Source organism: Pteropus vampyrus, unplaced genomic scaffold, assembly GCF_000151845.1.
Source record: "Pteropus vampyrus isolate Shadow unplaced genomic scaffold, Pvam_2.0 Scaffold303, whole genome shotgun sequence".
Lineage (NCBI taxonomy): Eukaryota > Metazoa > Chordata > Mammalia > Chiroptera > Pteropodidae > Pteropus > Pteropus vampyrus.
The window spans coordinates 1,138,265-1,157,088 of NW_011889084.1; the positions used below are offsets into that span (position 1 = coordinate 1,138,265).

At 58.3% G+C, this 18,824-nt stretch overlaps 2 protein-coding genes across 8 annotated transcripts; both read right to left on the reverse strand.

Moving 5' to 3' along the window:
- Positions 1 to 72: 72 nt before the first annotated feature.
- WDR24 (WD repeat domain 24) lies at positions 73 to 5,426 on the reverse strand. 2 transcript variants are annotated; one of them, XM_023521293.1, is made up of 9 exons: positions 5,140 to 5,426; positions 4,300 to 4,782; positions 2,985 to 3,162; positions 2,164 to 2,836; positions 1,485 to 1,600; positions 1,288 to 1,409; positions 1,072 to 1,176; positions 651 to 991; positions 73 to 517 (listed from the first exon to the last, which is right to left on the reverse strand). In XM_023521293.1, exons 2-9 carry the CDS (start codon positions 4,778 to 4,780, stop codon positions 164 to 166), a joined length of 2,370 nt encoding a protein of 789 aa, XP_023377061.1. In that variant the 5' UTR covers positions 4,781 to 4,782; positions 5,140 to 5,426; the 3' UTR covers positions 73 to 163. The 2 variants fall into 2 exon arrangements, with proteins under 2 accessions (XP_023377061.1, XP_011375090.1); XM_011376788.2 differs by having other exon boundaries at positions 4,300 to 5,426.
- A 1,157-nt stretch (positions 5,427 to 6,583) lies between these two features.
- Positions 6,584 to 18,818, reverse strand: FBXL16 (F-box and leucine rich repeat protein 16). 6 transcript variants are annotated; one of them, XM_023521295.1, is made up of 8 exons: positions 18,509 to 18,818; positions 12,483 to 12,714; positions 12,213 to 12,367; positions 10,837 to 11,495; positions 9,567 to 10,075; positions 9,205 to 9,289; positions 8,787 to 8,850; positions 6,584 to 8,530 (listed from the first exon to the last, which is right to left on the reverse strand). In XM_023521295.1, the coding sequence occupies exons 4-8, from the start codon at positions 11,479 to 11,481 to the stop codon at positions 8,382 to 8,384; spliced, it is 1,452 nt and encodes a 483-aa protein (XP_023377063.1). In that variant the 5' UTR covers positions 11,482 to 11,495; positions 12,213 to 12,367; positions 12,483 to 12,714; positions 18,509 to 18,818; the 3' UTR covers positions 6,584 to 8,381. The 6 variants fall into 6 exon arrangements, with proteins under 6 accessions (XP_023377063.1, XP_023377062.1, XP_011375091.1 ...); XM_023521294.1 differs by lacking the exon at positions 12,483 to 12,714 and adding an exon at positions 12,715 to 12,854; XM_011376789.2 differs by lacking the exon at positions 12,483 to 12,714.
- Between the last annotated feature and the right edge of the window lie 6 nt (positions 18,819 to 18,824).

The window sequence follows — 18,824 nt, forward strand, 5'->3', positions numbered from 1 at the left end:
TGGCAGCTCCAACCGCTACATTGCCTCCCGCCCCGCCAGAGCAAGGACAGGGCAGCCAGCAGCGCAACCGACTGGGTGACAGGCAGCCTCAGACTGTGGCTCCCGCTTCTTTATTTGGTTCACAAGCCCCGGCCCCCTCCTGCCCCGGGGTTGGGCAGGCCAATCAGGAGTACTCGCACAGGTGGCCACAGCCCGCGGGGCAGTGGGAGCTGCCTTCCAGCCACTTCATGATGTGCTGCAGGTGGCCCCCGTGACTGCAGCCCTGGCACCACACGAACAGACCTTTGACCACGTGGTGACAGACTGCACACATGCTGGCGCAGCGGTGGCATCTGTCACAGACCCAGCCACGGCTGCTCATGGGCCGCTTACAGTGGCTACAGTTGACATGCAGGGTGGTGGAGGCCTGGTTGAGGCAGCTGATGGCACGACTGGTGCTGAGCTTGACCACCTGGTTGGACACATTCCAGAGGCAGAAGCGCTGCAGCAAGTCAATGTAGGATGTGTACCAGTGCTCCTGGTGGTGCAGAGAGAAGAGGAGGGAGGCAGAAGGCCAGGGTCATGTGCACATTGAGGTTTCACCCCAGCATGCTGGGTATGGATGCAGGTGGGGTGTACAGGGATGCCCACCCCCAGGCCTGGTCACTCACCTGGGTCTGCTCATCGATGTCCTTCCGTACGCGTTCACCCAGCACGATGAGCACAGACACAGCCATCTGCACATCACCCTGCTCAGCATAGAAGCGCAGCATGTCACACACCAGGGCGCTGAAGAAGTCGGGTGGCAGGCGACTATCGTAGAGTGCGTGTGAGACAGAGATGAGCGAGAAGGAGGAGTCCATTGGCGCCAGAGAAGCCGCATCTGCCTCACTGCCACTCACATGGGGTGAATCAGCCTTGTCCTGCAGGTGCTCAGGGCCCGGTGGCGTGTCCACAATCTCGTGGCGCAGTGGGAAAGCCTCCTGGGGCAGCACGTACTCAGGCTCCTCAGCTGCAAAGCAGGGGTGGGAGAGGCAGGGTCTGAGCCTCTCGCCCCACTTCCCAGGTTTGCCCCTTCTACCTTTCACTCACTGTGCGTATGTTCTGGATCCAGAAGGTACAACTCGTCTTCCTCACCATCTACATCACCCAGCAGGTAGTCGGCAGGCACATCGCTGCCCTCAGTCTCCTCGTTGTCTGCCCATGAGGGAGGAAGGAAGGAGAGGAGAGATTTACACTGGAGGCTCATTCTGGGATGCACTGACCCACTCCCAACAATGCCCTGTGAGCCCCTGCCCTCCAACCTACCCTCATTGGTGATGAGCGTGGCTGAGGAGTCAAGCAACACTGTGTCGCTTCGTGTGTCACCCTTGCTGCGGTCCAGCCGGGTCTCACTGCCCAGTCCTTGAGACATATCCTTTAGGTTGAAACTGGGGGCAGGGAGGTCCGATGGGTGGGTGGGCTCTAGCAGTCCCACCCTCTGGGGAGCGCCACTAGGGGTTTACCTGTTCATAAGGGGCAGGCCACAGGAGCTACCCTTGCCTACGCTGTGGTTGAGATTGGTGGAGGGCAGGCCAGGACTGCAGTAGATAATCCGTAGCATAGTCCACGTCTGCGCCACCTAAGGGTGGGCACTGGTCACTCACCGGGGTCCTGGGTCCCTGGTGCCCCATGCAGGTACCCCCTTTGTCTGGATGGAACCACGAACCCTCAGAGTTCAGCTGCCCCAGGGATCCAATGTCCTGGCCCACCCCAGGTAGGGAAACCAAGGCCCATGGAAAAGATAAAAATCCCAGCCTCCATCCTGCAGGGCACAGAAGAAAGCAGATGTGGGAAGCGGCCAATGTACAAATGAGCCTGGGGTCCCAGAGAGGTAATGAGAGAGGCATTGTGGACTTCTGCAGGACCGGATGCCTGAGGAAGTCTGAAAGCAAGAATGAACTAGAAGAGAGGGCTTAAGCCCTATGATGCCCCAGACCTGCATCCCCAGATGGCACTGGTATTTGCCCTGCTCTGGGGCTCTGGGCATGCTCAGTTATTGCAGCAGGTGAGGGTTGGTGTTGGCAGTGGCTGAGCTAAGCACTCATCTTAGGGCAGGGTCTGGGTGCAGCAGTTGGAGGAGCCCCTGACCTTGCCCCAAGGTCATGGCCCCACCTGGGTTCCCCTCAGCCTAACTACACTTACCTGGTTTCGGCCAAGCTCCCGAGCCACTTTTGCATTGTGGTCACAGAGCTCAGCCAGTGGCCGGCCAGCAAGGGCATAACGTTCAGCTGTGTCCACAAACCAGCTCATGCTGCCACTACCAGGCTCCATCTCAAAGACGCTGAGGGCACTGGAGGCAAGCCCTGCAAAGGGCTCAGCAGGGTCCAGCTTCCGCTTGAAAAAGATGGGGTGCCGTCGATCACCAGCATAGGGCTTGCGCCCTGATTCGGTGGCCACTAGGCTCTCCTTGGCGGCAAAGGCCAGGTCCCCAAAGAGGCCATAGCACAGCCCCTCGGGGTTGGCACGCTCAACGGGTTGGCTGGCATCACGGAACAAGTGCTGGCACAGCGTGCTGTCTTTTGAGCCAGAGAGCAGGAAGGAAGGGTCGTGTGGATGGCGCCAGGCAATGCCTGTTGTGACGTCACGGTGCTCCTCAAACATGGCTGCAGGCACAAAGGGCCTGCGCACATCCCACACGTAGATGTTGTGGTCCACCATCATGGAGCATGTGGCCAGGTGGTGGCGACACTCGGGCCGCCACTTGACTCTGGCCACTGAGGCAATGGTTTGAACGCAGTGCACCTCCTTGGCACGGTGTGTGGTCATGTCCCAGACCTTCACCATCTTGTCACGCCCACCTGTGGCCAGCCAGCCCCTATGGAAGGCCCATGAAGTCCTCAAGTTTCCTCTCCTGGGGTGGGAGGGCTCCCCACTGTCTCACAAGTGAGACAGGCAGTGAGAGAGCCCTTCCGTGAGCCCCACCCATCCTTCCCAGCTGCCCCTGCACCCACCCCACCCCATACCTGTCCTCAGGATGCCAGTCACAGCAGAAGACAGGCCCATTGTGGGCTGTGAACATCCTCTCACAGCGGTCAGGCCGCCGAATGTCCCAGAGCTGCACATTGCCATTCTCAAAGGTGGAAGCAAAGGTGAAGTAGTCCCGGATGCTGAACTGGACGTCCCGCACACTCTCAGACTGGCCTGTGGACAGGATGTCGATGGAGAGAGAAGATGAGGGCAGCCCAGAGAGGGCTCCAGGAGGAAGACTGGCCAAGAATAGAGCCCTCGGAGTGGCTGTGAATCCCCTCTGCCTAGGGCAAACAGGGCAAGGAGAGGTCTTACAGAACAAACACAACAGCCAGGGCCAGGAAGCAGGATACCAGGCAGTGCGTGGTTTCTGACATGAACTCATGGACCTCAATTTTCCCTGGATTCTTTGTGTGATGTCAGTCCTTGCACAGAGCTGTGGCCCAGCTTCAGGACTGAGTATCAGAACATTGGATGAACAAGAATCTTACTGGGCTACCTGTCTACACTTCCTTGGGAGTCTTGAGGCCCCTTAAGGAGGCATGGATGAGGATCCCCGAGCCTCTGCCCAGCCCCTTCACCTTGAGCTGGAGCTCTGGGTCAGTCCCAGAGGACTGGAAGCCTTGGGTCCATGTCTACCTCCGTAAACTACCACACCAAGAGCCTCTGAGAGTAGTGTCCAGCTTTCCCCCAGCACAGGTAGCTCAGAGTCTGTCTTAGGAGGCCCCCCAATTTTCAAAGGCCTCTGAGGGCTCTGCGTTGTCTTCATTTAGTTTCACTAAAGTGGACAAGGGAGAGCTGGCTCAAAGGCACTGTCAGTGAGCTGAGGTGCTGAGAAAAGAATCATGGGGGTGACCAGGGAGTGCACCCCACTTCCTCTGCATCCCTGGACTGACGACTCTGGAGGTCCTGGTGGACTTCCTGCAATGAGGTAACTTGGAGCTCTGAGGCAAGGGAAGAAGAGGCAGAGAAACAACTCTCTGTTCAACCACACAGGTGTGCTGTGGGCCTGCTTAGGCTCTGTCCTGTCTCTCATCCCATACTCAGCCTCAACTCCTGCTGACCCCACAGGTGCATCAGATCTGCAACCACACTCTACGTGCCTCTCACACCTAAACCAGATTTGCCACTGTCCCTCCCCTGCTGACCCCCAACCACTCTTCGAGTCTGGCTCAGCTGGCCCCTTCTCCAGGAAGCCCTCTGGGAGTATTTCTGAGGGCCTCTAATGCACGAAGCACTTCTTAACCTGCCCAGACAGGCCAGCGGCCTGCAAAGATGTACACCTGCCCAACCTGCCTCTGAGGGGCTCACCCGAGAATGTGCTGACAGAGTCTTTCTTGCGGAGGTCGAAGCACTTCATAAAGCCATCCTGGGAGCCACTGAGCAGCACATGGGCCTCAGAGGGGTGGAAGCATACTTTGTTCACGGTGCGTTTATGCTCTGTGAACAGCTGGTCCTGCTTATTGCGGGATGGCCGGCCCAGGTTCCATGTAACCACTACACCATTGGTGGCTGCTGTGGCCAATAGGTTCTCATCCATCTGGTGCCAGACGACATCAGCACAGCTCAGGTTGAGCGAGGGCTTGCGGCCCACACGCAGGTTCAGCTTCTCTACAAACTGCTCCTCCTCGATGGCATAGATCTTGAAAATACTGCGGCCTGCCACGACCACCTGGGCTGCATCTCGGCACACACTGATGGCATTGGCTGGCGCATCCAGGTGGCAGTGCATGGTGTGGCCTGTCAACGCACTGCCACTAAGGGCTGTGGTCACGCGGGACATCTTCTCCATGGCTGCACAGGTGGTGGGGACAGGGGGTCAGTGAAGTTGGCTGGCCTGGTAAACTGGTGAAGGGGGCTGTCAGTTCAGACCCTTCTCCCTGGTTGGATCTCCCAAAACTGGTTAAGCCTGGGTTAGTCTTGGTGAGTCTGTCCAGAGCAGTCCACCGTTAGTCAATCAAGTCTGGCTGGGTGGTCAGAAGGTGCCGTAGCTGCCCTGAGGCTGGTCAGTCCGATCCATGTCTGTCTTCTGGGGGAGACCCTACCTGGTCAGTCCCAGCCCAGGCCACCTTTCCATTCCCCCAATCAGATTTGGGCGGTCACTAGACCTTCACTGGTCAATCAAACCCGGCAGGGAAGTGAGGCGGTTACCACCATCCACATAGTCGGTTCCGGGGCCTCCGGGGATGGGCCAGAAGGGCTAGAGGGACACAGAGGAACTTCAAAGACTGAGCTGTTAACAGAGCCTGAGGGGCTGGACAGGAGGCAGGACACGCCGGCAGCGCGGAGGTTGAGGTGGCGTGGAGGAACGGAGGCAGCGGGAACAGAGCCAGAAGAACCGAAGAATCCACTCCTTTTGCGAGCACCTGAACAATACAGTAAATTTTTCCGGCCGGGGCGGGCCGGAACGGCCGCGCCGGAAGCAGCCTGTCTGTTTCCCGCCCCTCGCCGGAAGTACTGTTCTTGTCTCCTCCTCGCCGGAAGCGAGTACCCACACTGCAAAAGTTCCGGATGAGGGAAATGCACCAGTGGAGGTGGAATTTTGGTTCAGGATTGAGTTAGAGAGGCTCCCTCGATTCCGTCTCAGTGCTTTTTTTTTTTTTTTCTCGCAGTATTTTAATACCAGTGCTTATCTTTACCCAGGGTCCGTCAGCAAGTCTATACATCCCCAAACGAGTCCCGAATCCCTACAATCGTCTCCTCCTCCCTCATTCTCTTCCTTTGGACCCCAGGAGCAGGTTTTCCTAACGGCTTTCCCCTTGTCCCTCGTTCTCCGTCATTTGAAGCCCGTACAGCAGCCAGGTACCACTCTTCAGACTAAGGTGCCCCCGTAGCTTCTCACCATGTTGTGGGTAAATCCCAAACTCCTGGCCTTTGGCTCTCCTGGCGCACCTCCACCCACAGCGGCTTCCAGCTCGCCAAGTTCTTTGCTGCTTCGCAGCCATCACCGGTGCTAGTCTCTCTTCTCTCCAGAACGTGCCTCCTCACCCTTGAGGGTTCAGCTTAAGTGTCCTGCATCTAATGTTGCCTCTCCAGTCACTGTCACCTTCACAGGGCTCGTCACAACCCTTTCCTTTGTTTACTGGTTATCGCACCCGAGTGTGAACTCCACCAGGCAGGGATCACGTCTTTCTTGGTCTCCACAAACTTCAGTGCCTGACTCAGCTTGTTCACACAACCCCAGTCACCCTCTCTGAGCCTCCCTTTCACTCCTGGGTGTGAGTTCTGGTTTGTCTTTGCTGCAATGTGTGATCTTTTGGGACATCCCTGCCTCTCTCTTAACCTCAGTTACACTGTGCATGTAACAGGGCTCATTTTTGCCCTTCTGGAAGGATGGGCTATTTTGGAGGGACTATTATATATAATGACTTTAATGTCTGTTTCTCTCCCCACTAAAGCAATGAGCTTAAGGAACTTCTCTGTTAGTCAGTGCTGGGTTTCCAGTCTGGCACAGTGGCAGCTGGCCCCTACATTTTTGTTGAAACAACCAAATTTGATGAGTTGAGGGGTGCACAAGAATACAGAAACTTGAGCCCCTCAGGGCAGATATATTTTCCCCACGCCACGGTCTGATGATCTAAAAACACCTCAGACGTGTTTTTACAACTTTTTTTAATATATATTTTTATAAACGGGTCACGTGATAAAATAGCACAAGAAACACTTACCAAATATAAGGTTATATCTTCCGCATATACAGGAGAATGAGGTCGTTATGTACAATAAGAAAATGATTTTAGGGGTTGGTTGGTTTTGTTTTCCTCTCTCCCCTTAAATTTTCCTCCTACAGTCGTTGGAAATATCACAGCTTCAGTTGCATTAATACTTTGGACAAATGAACAGCTGCTACCTCCCCACTAGGGAACCGTGGGGAAGAAGGGCTGAAGAAACTGGCTCCTGACCACCTCAACCCAGGAGCCTCCTGCTGGCACTCCAGGGGCAGAGAGATCTTTGGGCTGTTGAACTGTTTCTCTGCTTCAGTAGCATCTCTTGCTCGCTCTTTCTCTCTCGCTCTTTCTCTCTCACTCTCTGGAAACTGGTTACTCTCTTCCAACCAGATGGGGGCAGGGGTGTCCCAAGATTAGGTGTGGGTGTTGTATCTCCTGGGGTTCAAGGTTGGAATGGAAAGGGGTCCCAGCCCCCTCCTCAGCAATTGCCAAGATGTGCCAGCATCCCCTAGGACTTCCAAATGTCTTGGGATTGGACAGAACACAGTCAGAGCCCATGTGGGCAAGCAGAAGTTTGGGAAGCTTGGGTCGGGGTGCAGCTAGAAAGGAGCCCTTCCTCCTCTGGGTGCTGAGGATGTGTGGGCCACTTGGAAGATAGCAGTCGCTGGCTGGAGCTGACCCTGAGCCTTGGCTGGGGTCCACTTTTCTGGCTTCCACCTGACAGTAACCTGCCTAGGGTGAAGTGTGGTTGGCATTGAGGGGCCTGGGCCCAGGGGCTACAGGGGTTGCAGTGTATGGTCCACACAGGACTGCTCCCAAGGCCTGCAGGCCCTGAGGGTTGCTCCAGTTTGGGGTCTCTCAAGTTATCTGTACCACCTCTGGGTTGAGGTGGACTGTTGCTGGCTGGGCTAATTTTGATTATACCAAGGTCATTGTCATCCACTCTGCCTCTTTCTCAACCCAGTTCTGCCCCAGCCTGGCCAGGGCCCCAAGGACTTGTAGGCCTGCGGGTAGGGGTGGGGCAAGCAGGACTGCTTCACACAGTGGCAAGAGGGGAGGTTGCTGTTGCTTGGGTCAAGCTGGCATGAGGTGGGGGGAAGGGCAAGTGGGACTTGGGCTCCTCAGCGGGCCATGGCTTTGGCGGTGGCCTGTTTCCCTTCGCAACCCTCAGAGGAATCCAGGCGCGATGCGGTGGAAGATGCGGGCAACCCATGGGGCTCTTCTGGGCCACTGTGTCCTGGGGGACCCAGCCCCCCTCAATCCCCTTGGGCCCTGCCCGGGATAGGGGGACAGCTGAGAGGCAGTAGGGTGTGGCGAGGAAGGCTGTAAGGACGGCCCTCTGGCGAGCTTAAAATGCTTCCCCACCCCAGGATCAGGCCTGGCCCTCCCACCCCCAGCGGGCGGGCGAATGATGGAGGCGGCTGCGGCGTGGTAGAGGGTGGGCGTGCAGGACGGGCACGAGGGGCATGCACAAATCCCCGAGTGTGCGTGCGTGCGTGCGTGGGGCTGGCCCCGCCCGCCGCCCCTTCCTGCCCGGGCGGGGCCAGGAAAGGAGCGGAGGGGCCGAGGGGAGCGGGGCGGAGCTTTCCCTCGGTTTGTCCCGGCTCCCGCGCTGGGTGTGGGGGCTCCCCTGAGGGCATGGCAAGGAGATGGGGCTCAGCGGTGCCCCCGCGTCTCCGCCCAGAGCGTGGCGGGTTCCTGCGACGGGGGCGAGGAGGCTCCGCGCTACTCGATGACGAGGCAGCGGGGCAGATGCTGCGAGAAGTACTTGAAGAGCTCGGGGGTGGCCCCGGGGCAGTTGGTCAGCTCCAGCTCCTCCAGTTCCTGAAGCTGCACCAGGCCCGACAGTCCGGTGGTGGTCAGCAGCGGGCAGCCTGCGGGGGTGAGGGGGGGGGAAGGTGGGGGGAGCAGAGAAGTGGTTGACTGGGCGCGGCCCCACGGCTCGATGAGGGGCGGAGGGGCCCGGAGGGTGGAGGCTAGAGCCTACCCGGCCTTTCCCTCCTGACCTGGACATGGAATAGCGAGTCAGCCCCAGGTGTGAATCCGCACAAGGGACTCCGCAGGGTTGGCGGAGTCGGACTAGGTGTGTGGGTGTGTGGTCACTGTCCAGGGCGCGCCGGGGGGTCTCACCTGCCAGAGACAGGAGACGCAAACTCCTCATGGCCAGGAGGTGCTTCAGCCCGAAGTCCTGCACCTGGGCGGGAGGGCGGGGCGAGTTAACTATTTCCCTCGCGCCCTGTAGGAGCCCCGCTCCTGGGGTCAGGCCACAGGCCTGGAGCTGCTGGAGGGGCAGGGAGCGGGGTTCAAAACGGAGGTTTCCCAGTTCCCCCACGGAGCCAGGAGGCAGGTGGGGAGTGCTGGTGAGGACTCTGGGAACTCCACGCCCTCCGCTTATGTCGGCTGCTGGGTGTGGAGGGATCCCAGACTTCCTTACAAGAATCTGAGTGGGCCTGGACCAGGTCAGAGGACTGTCTGGGCGGGGGCTTTCCCAGCGCCCCCCACCTCCCCAGACTACTCCCCAATCTCCAGAGGCGTGGAGGGCCAGTACCTGGCAGCACCATCTCAGGTAGAGGCTGCGGAGGGACGACATGGTGGACAAATAGCTGAGGCCAGTGTCCGTGATGCGTACACACCTGCGGTTGCAACAGAAGGGGGCTGCCCACCTTCAGAACACCTCGCCCTGCCCCTCAGCTCCTACCCCTTCCTTCCCCCCCAACTCCAGTGTCCCTGGGACGAACTCATCTTCTGCCCTCCTCATAATAGCTCCTTCTTTTCTATAGCCCTGCCCCTCAACCCGCTCCCTACCCACTCTACCTACAGGGCTCTCCACTAGCCTAGGCTCACTGCTTAGAAGGTCCAGCCAGCCTCAGGTCCCACCCTCTATGGCTTGAGGATGAGGGATGCACACACCTGTCCAGCACAAGCTCCTCAAGGCGGTGCAGGTCGCAGGCCACATACTCCAGAGCCATGTCTGTGATGCGCGGGCACCAGGAGAGGTCGAGGCTGCGCAGCTTGCGCAGATTCTCGGCCACAAGCTCCACACCATCGTCGGTGACCTTAGAGCAGCCAGAAAGGCTAAGTACAGTGAGGTTGGGCAGGCTGTGCACCACATTGACCACGCCGTGGTTGGTGATCTCCCAGCAGGACAGCAGGCGCAGAGTGTGCGTGCTGTGGCCCTGTCGTGCCGTGAAGTAGGCCAGCGCCGTGTCCGTCACATGGTAGGCCTGCAAGCTCAGCTCCGCCAGGTTGGGCAGCAGCTGTGATATGGCCGCAATGGCGTCGTCAGCCACGTTGATGCAGTCACTCACACTCAGTGAGGTGATGCGTGCGCTCAGGCTGGACCACAGCCCCGCCTCAGTGAAGTCATTGCAGCCTGACAGCTCGAGGCGCACCACGCCCTGCATCTGCTCCAGCATCACCTGTAGGCCAGCAGGTTCAGGGTCAGGAAGCCTGACCTCACCTCTACTACCTCCACTGTGAAAGCCTACCTTGATTCTGTGAATGTGCCCCTCCTTGCAAGGTGTGGTGAACAAGGTAGGAGATAGGGCAGAAGGAGCCTGCTATGGAGCAAGAAGTGGTGTTCTCCAGAGTGTAGGAGAGTGTAAACATGCATTGAGCTATACTCTTAGATAAGTGCACTTTGTAGTGTGTCTGTTACACCTCAACTACATTCTTAAGGAGGCAAGGCATAGGGGAACCTGGAGCCCAAGGCCTGGCTAGAGCAGGTGCCTGAAGCAGTTGGTGTTAATGATCGGATGATTAGAGTCCAGGTCCTGGAGAACGGGCCAACTGCACAGCTGCTCCTCTAACCTTGGCCCCTACTACCTCCACCTCCTCCGGTGTCCTCCCCACCCTAGGCCAGCTTCACTTGCATCCAGGGCCTATGCTCAGAAAGGCCCCACATTTAACAAACTGCTATGCTGTCCTTATCTTGAAATTCTTAAATCATTTTCATCTTAGACTGGCTTGCTCAAATTATGCAGCCAGTTCTGCTTCTCCCCACTCCAGAGCCACAATCCCCCTAAGAGCATGGGCACAGCCCTCAGCTACATTTCCCTTTGTGTGCCGAGCTTCCTCTGGGGGCCACTCCCCACCTCCCCCAACCCTCACACCTGCATCTTTACTGCTATCTGGCCCTGCCCCCCATCCCTGTCCTTTCTGAGCTAGTGGTGGGACACACCTCCAGGCCAGCGTCAGTGATGGTAGAGCGCTTGAGGCTTATAGCCTTGACACCCTTCTTGGAGAGGGCGTAGTTGTCGATGAACTCACAGATGTCCAGATCGGAAACGCCAACCAAGCAGAAACCCTCAAAGCCACGTGCAGCAAAGCCCTGCAGGTTCACGAACTCCTTCTCACCACCAGGCAGCACATTGTAGAGCTCCTTGGCATGCAGCACAGGTGTGAGGCCCACCCAGAACTTGGGCTGGTAGAGCACGCGCCGCCAGGCCTTGCACACCTGGGCCAGCACACACTTCTCGCAGGCCGAGAAGTACCAGAAGAGACCATTGAGGATCTTTTCGTCTGTGGCCAGTGGTGGCCGCTCCACTGGGGGTCCGGGTACTGGGACTGAGGCTGGTCCCCCAAGGGGGAGCCCTGCTGGGGGACACAGGCCCCCAGCCAGGGCAGCCCGGGGCATTGGGGCAGCCAGGCTGGGTGGTGGGAGGGTGGGCGGGGGCAGTGGCTGGCAGGGGCGGTTCTTGGCAGCTGGCGTGCCCTTGGTGATACTGGCTGTGCCCAGGCCGTTGGGCTGGCCCGGCAGCTTCACCAGACCGTTTCGAGGCAAGCATGGGGGCTTGGGGTCGCCGTTGACTCCAGGACTGGACATCTTCCTCGCTTACTCTGCAGACAGGGGCCCAGAGTTGGGAGTGAGTTCCATGTTCCCTCCTGGAAGGCGGGACAGAGCTGGGCCCCTTATAATCTCTGGGCGTCCTCTCCCACGGCACTCCCAGAAACCACCCTACAGAAAGGATCTAAGTGCCAGCCTCCCTCCCTGACTGAGCAGCAACAGGACAGGGCTAGTCTCTGAGCACCTAGTGTGTGCACCGAGCTCAATCTGCACCCACTCACAGAGATGTTCAGCACCTAGATACTATGGTTCCTGTTTTACACATAAGAAACAGAAATGGAGAGAGACACTAGCCTGTGACTGCTCCCTTTCACCTCTGCTACCCTGATGCCTACCATCAGTGCCTGCCAGGCCTGCTTCCACCGCTCAAGGCTGTGAAACTGAGGAGCAGATTTGGGGCAGTCTCTGGCCCTTCCACTGTGGGAAGGGCCAGCATGGCTCCAGCATGGCTCTCTTGTGTGTTTCGAGTACTCTGAGACTCACACAGCAGTCCCTGAGAACCTCAGTGGTTACAGTAGGTTCCATAGATCAGAATCTACTCAAAAAAAGTGCAGGTGTCTTCCTAGTGCTTACTGTGATGCTAGCACAGTGAGCCCTGGACACATTCTATCTCTTTAACCCACCCCCTAATTCATTGAGGATGATGCTATAGTGACTGTATCCATTGACCAGATGAAGAAACCAAGGCTGGGGCAATGTGAATTGCTTGCCTGAGGTCATAATCAGTGGTGGAGCTGAGGGTTGGACCAGAGCTGACTATGGAAGGCTGAGTTCCCCCGGGGTGGGGCTGAGACCACGCTGGCTCCCCTTCTTAGGCCGCCAAGGCTATGAATGGGTGGCAAAGGGCACTGGGCACGACACAGTCCTGGAAAGAAGAAACAGTGGGACCCTCACTGTGCCACCCTTTGCTCCACATTCCAGATCTCCTGGCCCACCCCATACCAAATCTACAGCTAGAAAGCTATGCACTCAGTGCTTACCTACACAGGCTCCAGGTAACACACCTTGGACTGAAAACAGGCCACACATTGGCTGAGTGGCCTGGACAAGGCATTCCCTTCTCCAAACCTCACTTTCCTCACTTCAAAGTCTAGGAGGTGATGATATCCCCTCACTAAGGGGCAGCATGTATAGAGGGCTAAGCATAGTGCATGGCTTGCAATGAGCACCTAGAAAGTGATGAGGGTGTTGCTTCTGAGCCCCATGGCCCACCTGAGTGGAAGAGGACAGGAGCCACTGAGAGGGAGGGAGGGAGGTGAGAGGGCAGGCAGTCTTGCCCTGCTCTTTCCAGCACCACACACCTTCCATTGTTTCCAAGCCCTGAACAGGACAACCTTGTCAGCATTCCACATCTGGGGAGGGGAGTGCAGACTCGAGACACGTGGCCCTCATGGCTGCCAACCCAGCCTTTGGCCCAAGGGCCTTCCTGCCCTGGCAGCCATGAGCCCCTAGGCCAGCAGTCCACCTTGGGCCCTCCCTCCCCAGAGGAGGCTCCCACACCTTGGCTGCCCCCTCACTACAGCTCATGACCAGGTAGCTAATGAGCTCACACATGCTGATAAGTGACATCCATACCATCTGCCAAGTGCCCACTGGGATGATCATGGATTTCAACCTCACAGCACCCCTGGGGTGTGGGAGGGTGGCCACTAATGTTACCCTTATTTTCAGATTAGGAGGCTCCGAGAGTTAGTTTACCCACAGTGGTGGGGGTGGCCAGATATGAAGGCTGCCCTAGATCCCTTAATGCCATACAGGAGGAGGGGACCATCATGGCCAACAGTGCCTCGTGGAGGGACAGGATGAAGCCCACGACTGGCACCCACTCCTATGTCCATGAGAGAGGCTGTCCTGGCAACTCCCTCCTGTGGGTTGATTGATACAGAGAGGCAGCCCCAGCTTAAATACCTTCTGTGTCCCGGGAGCGGGGCGCCATGATTTCATGGCTCAAGGCGCGCGGCCCACCCGGCCTCCGCAGCCTCCTACAGACCAGACGCGGCCGGCCCGGAGCGCAGCACCATGGACAGCGCCCCCCCCCCCCCCCCCCCCCGTTCGGTCCCCGCGCCGGGTCGCTGTGCGCGTGCTCGGAGGCCAGGCCCGGCAAGCCTCCACCGCGGACAGCGGCTAGTGGTGTGGTGTGGGGTGGGGGTCGGATTTGGCAAATTCAGATGAGCAGGGAGGGCCCTGGAAGCAGAGAGGATGCAGGGAAGAGGGGAGAAGCCGCCCCGCTCGTATAAGATCCCGCAGAGGCGGCGGAGGCGGCACCACGGGAGAAATAACTCAAGAGCAGTGCCGATTTAGGTTGAAAATGCTCCCAGCCATGGGTGTTCACGTGGAGCGCCTGAGTTGGGGGGATGCACGTGGATGCCCCGGGCACCTGCGAGGCTTCCTCTCCTTCCCCCACTGTAGCTCACATTTGCAAACGCCCACAGTTTCATCCCCACCACCCAGGCTTCAGGGTCAAGCTTGTGAAAAAAAGCCAGCACCTGGGAGAAAGCCCACAGGAGGGAGCAGAACAAGGATGACCCTCAGCAGCCTGGACAGAGTGTCTGAGGCCTGGCTGTCCCTCATCCCACACCCCTGTCCCTAGCCATAGGCACATGTCCCTGCCTGTCAATCGGCCTTCCCCACCCTCTACCCTCCACTTCTGGATAAGTGTCATCCTTAGTAGTAGTCCTACTGTTCCCCAACCTTGTCCATGGTCCCGCTGCACTCCATGGAGCTCTTCCTCACATTCCAGCTTCACTGACCCAGTCTGAGAATTCCCCACTCTGTAGCTCAAAATTGGAAACAGTCACACCTTGACTAAGAGGTCAGGGCTTTGGGAGAAAGGTAAGCTCATGGTTAGATGGATCTTTCTGTCAGTTAGGCAAGATGTCCCTGGGAAGCTGGGACAAGGGCCCCTCTGCCTGGCCCTGGCCCCACCCACCAAATAAGATGGGTTGCACAGCCCCCACCTTCCTGAAATTTATGACTGCCCCACTGCACTCAGTAGGGCTTGGAGGACCTGCTTGGAGTTTCCTGCCAGGAGAGGACAGGGGCAGCTGCCAGTCTACTGGAGGCCGCCTTTAAGGATAAACATCAGGAGCTAATTATGGGAAAACAGGCTTTTAAAAAAGATGGCCACATTTGCACTGTTGTCAGCCTCATACCTGGTGGGTTGTTCCTCAGTGTGAAGTGGAATTCTGGGGAGGTCCCCTCCCGGGATAGGCTGCAGGGACTCAAGGCTCCTGAGCTCACACCAGGGGAAGGAGGGAGATGGTAGTCACTACTTTGTCTTGTCCACATCACCCAGAGCAGTGCTGGATCAGGGTACCACTTGGAAGAGCCTGTGTTTCCCCAGCAGACTCACCGTGAAGCATGGGGGCCAGAGTAGACCTAGGGAGCATAGTAGGGTCATGGGGGCTCCTAGGAGGACTCCAGAACTTGGTGACTTCCAGGCTGACAGTCTGTAGTTGGCCATGCTGGGGCTTCATAAGAAACTGATTCTTCTTTAGGTCATCACTAGGTCCTGGGACCCAGCAAGTCCACCTTACGGCCTCATCTCTGGTCCTCCCTCTCCCCCCACCAGCTGACTCCTTTCCTGCATTTTTCCTCTCCTCCCCATCTCTGCCTGGGCACATGCTGGCCCCCCTGCTTGCTCAGAAGGCCTCCCTGCTTCTTAACCCTCCAAGCTCCTTCTCCTCCATCCTTTGGTATGAGTGCCACCCCTGCTTCACCCCGTGGAACTCCCAGCACTGAGAAAGGAACTCCAGGGTTTCGGTCTTCAGTTGGGCTATCATCACCGTCTGTCAGCCTCTTCCCTTTGCTGGGGGCTCCTTGAGGACATCTGGCACTATGGTGTAGGGGCCTCTCAGTGCTACCAGAACTGAATGAATAAATGAATGGGGAATGGCAGTCCAGTTAGCAGAGTCATGCCTGAGGCCCATAGTCTTGATAGGACAAGTCAGATTATAAGAAGGGCTGTCAGTGGGAAAGCTGTAGTTCAATTCAATAATCCTGGTTGTGACAGAGGCCAGTGTCTACAGGGAGGCCCTGGAGTTGGGTTGGTGCCAGAGTCTCTGAGACCACCTCCAAGACTCTGGGGCTTGGCATGGTCCTTGTCGTTATTCAGATCCTTGGGCAGAGGACAGCTCATGTCTCCTTTTTGGTTGAGACTCCCTTTGGGAGCTGCAGGGTTAAGGAAGCTGGCTGCCTGTACCCCATAATCTGGCCAGACCTGAATGGAAGGGGACAGGCACTACCAGAGGGAGGGAAGTGGGGGGTCCTGTCCTTCCCAGCACCCCACTTCTCACTGCTGGTCTGAGCTCTTCATACACTACCTGACCATAGTGGAGAAAGTAGGGCTGAGAGTGAAATTTCAGAAGTCGCGCAAAACTGGGATTTGACCCCAAGACCCCCCACTGTCTGATTCCCAAAGCCCAGGCCAGGCACATTGGTTCAGATAGTAACCCAGAGCCCCCAGCTGGCCCGCCTCTGGCTAGGCGCACCTCCTGTGGCCTCCTTTCTCTGTCCTGTTCTGCTTCTTCTATTCTCTGTGCCTTCCCAGCCTCGAACCCTGGGCTGGTGGTCTCTGCCACAATTGTACTTTTCACCCCTGCTCTCCTTCCAGAGGCTGCAAGCTGCATGGCCACCACTGGGACACTTCTTTCGGACTGCTTATTCCCAGGAAAACCTCTGCCTCTCATGGTCCCTACCTTGGAGGTCTCTTCCCCCATCTCTGATGTCCCCATCTGACACAGCCTGCCCTGGATGCTGGGAGGCCGGCACCCAGTAAAACCTGCACTGACCAATTCTCCCTGCCTGCTGAGGTCCATGGAGCTGGGCAGAACAAGGGAGTCAGAAAAACTCACATAGATCAAGTTGTGGTGGCAGCCCAAGGTGTTTAGGTGATAACCAGGGAAGCTTGGGATTGGGGACATGGCGCGGGCTGACACACTCCATGACAAGCCCCGTGACTCAGGCACATTCACATTCCTGCCACTTTGCACATGTCCTAGCAGTAGCACTCCCTTCCTTCCCTCAGCTCAGAAATGCTTCTGGGGTGCAGACTGCCCCACCCATGCACTGGGAAGGGAGCTCTGGGAAGGGAGCACATGGCCTCAAGAGAGAGACCTAAGTTCATGCTCCAGCAGTCATTTGGCCAAACGCAGGGGGCAGATCAGCCATTTAGGATGGGATACCTTGGGGAGTGGACACTGGGTTCCAGGCCTCGTCTCAGCTCCTCTGCTCTGAAGGACCTGAGCCCTCCAGAACCCAGTCCTGGGGCATCTAGTGCCTGCTGTTTTGGGCAGTTGCCTCGATCCCTCCCTTACTTTCTTGCTAAGTGGGCGAAGGTGGCCTGAGTCCACCTTGGGAAGCTGGTCTGGTTGAAGCTCCTCCAGTCCACTTGTGGGGAAGGTTCCGAGCCACCCACTGACCTCACAGACCTTCCTTCACTGCCACCTCCACTCCTCCCTCATGCCAGCCTCTGAGACACAGCAGTGACCTCCCATGTGAGATGAGACAGGGCTTCAGGCAGCGGCACAGTGCCAGCCAAGGAGCCCCTTCCCCGACATCGGGGTGAGATGTCTCCCTGGATTTCAGCAGTGCAGGCCTTCCCGGGCCTGGGCCCAGCTATCTTGAGGGCCCCAGGTTCCACCCACCCCAGGGCCACTTGTTTCCTTCTCATCAGTAGAAGATAGGACTTGCTCAAGTGGTCTGGAAGTAGGCATGAACTGGAGGGTGGTGCCTGTCCCATGAACCCCGCCACTGTTAGAAGTGCTCATACACCTGGCCCAAAGTGAGGGGTAGTTAAGGTGGGGGGAACCAGGTAGTGAAGGGGGCAGGCACTGGGGCAGCTGAGCCCTGGGGTTACCTGGGGCCTGAACAGCCTGCCCTGCACTGCCCATGTTTATGACTGGGGCTTGACTTTCCCTCCTCTCCAGACAGCTCTGGTCCACCCCTGTGGCCACCTCCTGCTGAGCCAATGGGTCTCTTTTCAGTCCTCTGCCCTGGCCTGTGAGACCCCAAACCTCTCAGGTCCAGCCCAGCCCAGGCCTTCTGTGCCCAGGCTGCTATCCAGCAGCCCTCAAAGTAGTTGGGTGGAAGAAGGGGCCCTGTACCCTGCCTGGCATCAGAAAGGCCTGAGCTGACTCTGGTCACTAGGCCCTGGGAGGCAGTGGGTGTGGGGAGGGGCCTGATGGAGGGGGCAAGTGAGGTGGCATCCACCATCTGCTCTCTCCATAGAGGGGAGGCTTCCTGTGCAGAGACGGGGAGGGGCTGAAGGAGTGGCCACTGGGCAACGGGCTCCTTGAGGCTCCGATAGCAAGGCCTTCTCTCCTTCTGGGGTGACGGGTGCGAGACTCTCCTTACCTACTCAAACTCCAGGGGTATAAGACCCCTCCCCAGCAAATCTCTGAGTGCCCACTTCCCCTTCTCAGGCCCTTCAGCATTGGCCAAGGCCTAACCCCTCCTCCAAAACCAGGCAGGTGCCCAGTCCCCTTCCTTCCCCTCCACCTCCCACTGTGGCAGCTCCACACAGGCTCTGGTCCAGAAGGTGTCCAGGGGCAGACAGGCCCTCTAGCCATGTATCCACATGGCTCTTCCTGGAGTGTAATTTTATCTAACACCTCTCTCATAGGTCCAGGGTCTCCTGGTGCTGAGGTGGGGAGCCCGGAGCTCAGGGGTGGTCCAAGACCTCACCAAGACAAGCGGGCTGGGGGCCTGCAATTCTGCTTCCACAGGGCCACCGTTAGGTGGCACCGACCCACAGTCTTGGTCCAGTTGCCATAGGGAGTGGGCCTCGACCAGGCCCGCCACTGGGGTAAGGGGCCGTGGGAAGGCCGGGCAGGGCCCGAGGCCCGGCGGCCATGGCCAGGGAAGGGGCTGCGCTTACATAAACCCTCTGGGGGTGGCAGAGGTGCCGTCCCAAGCCCCCTCCCCAACCCCTCCTCATTGTGACTGCCGCGGTGGCGTAGGCTGGCCCCTCTCGGCCCTGCAGCCTGACCCCGAGCGCACACCTTACCTCGGCACGGGCTCCTGGCTCATGCCACGCTGTTCGCAGGGCGTCCTCCCGTTATGGGTAGCTTGGCATGGGCGCCGGTGAAGCGGGGAGGCGGCCGAGGTGCTGGCCTGGCCGGCAGGGCCCGGCCGCACCCCGCGCCCCAGCCTGGCCGGCCCCCTCGGCCGCGCCCCAAGAAGAGCTCCCCGGTGGGAGAGGATGGGCCGCCTTGAGCCTCCCACCGGGGAGGCTGAGACTGTGCCCAGATAAATAAGGCCGCTTTGCAGGGAGCCGGGCGGGCGCCTCCTCCCTCCCCTCGCCCTCCTCCCGGCGCTCCTCC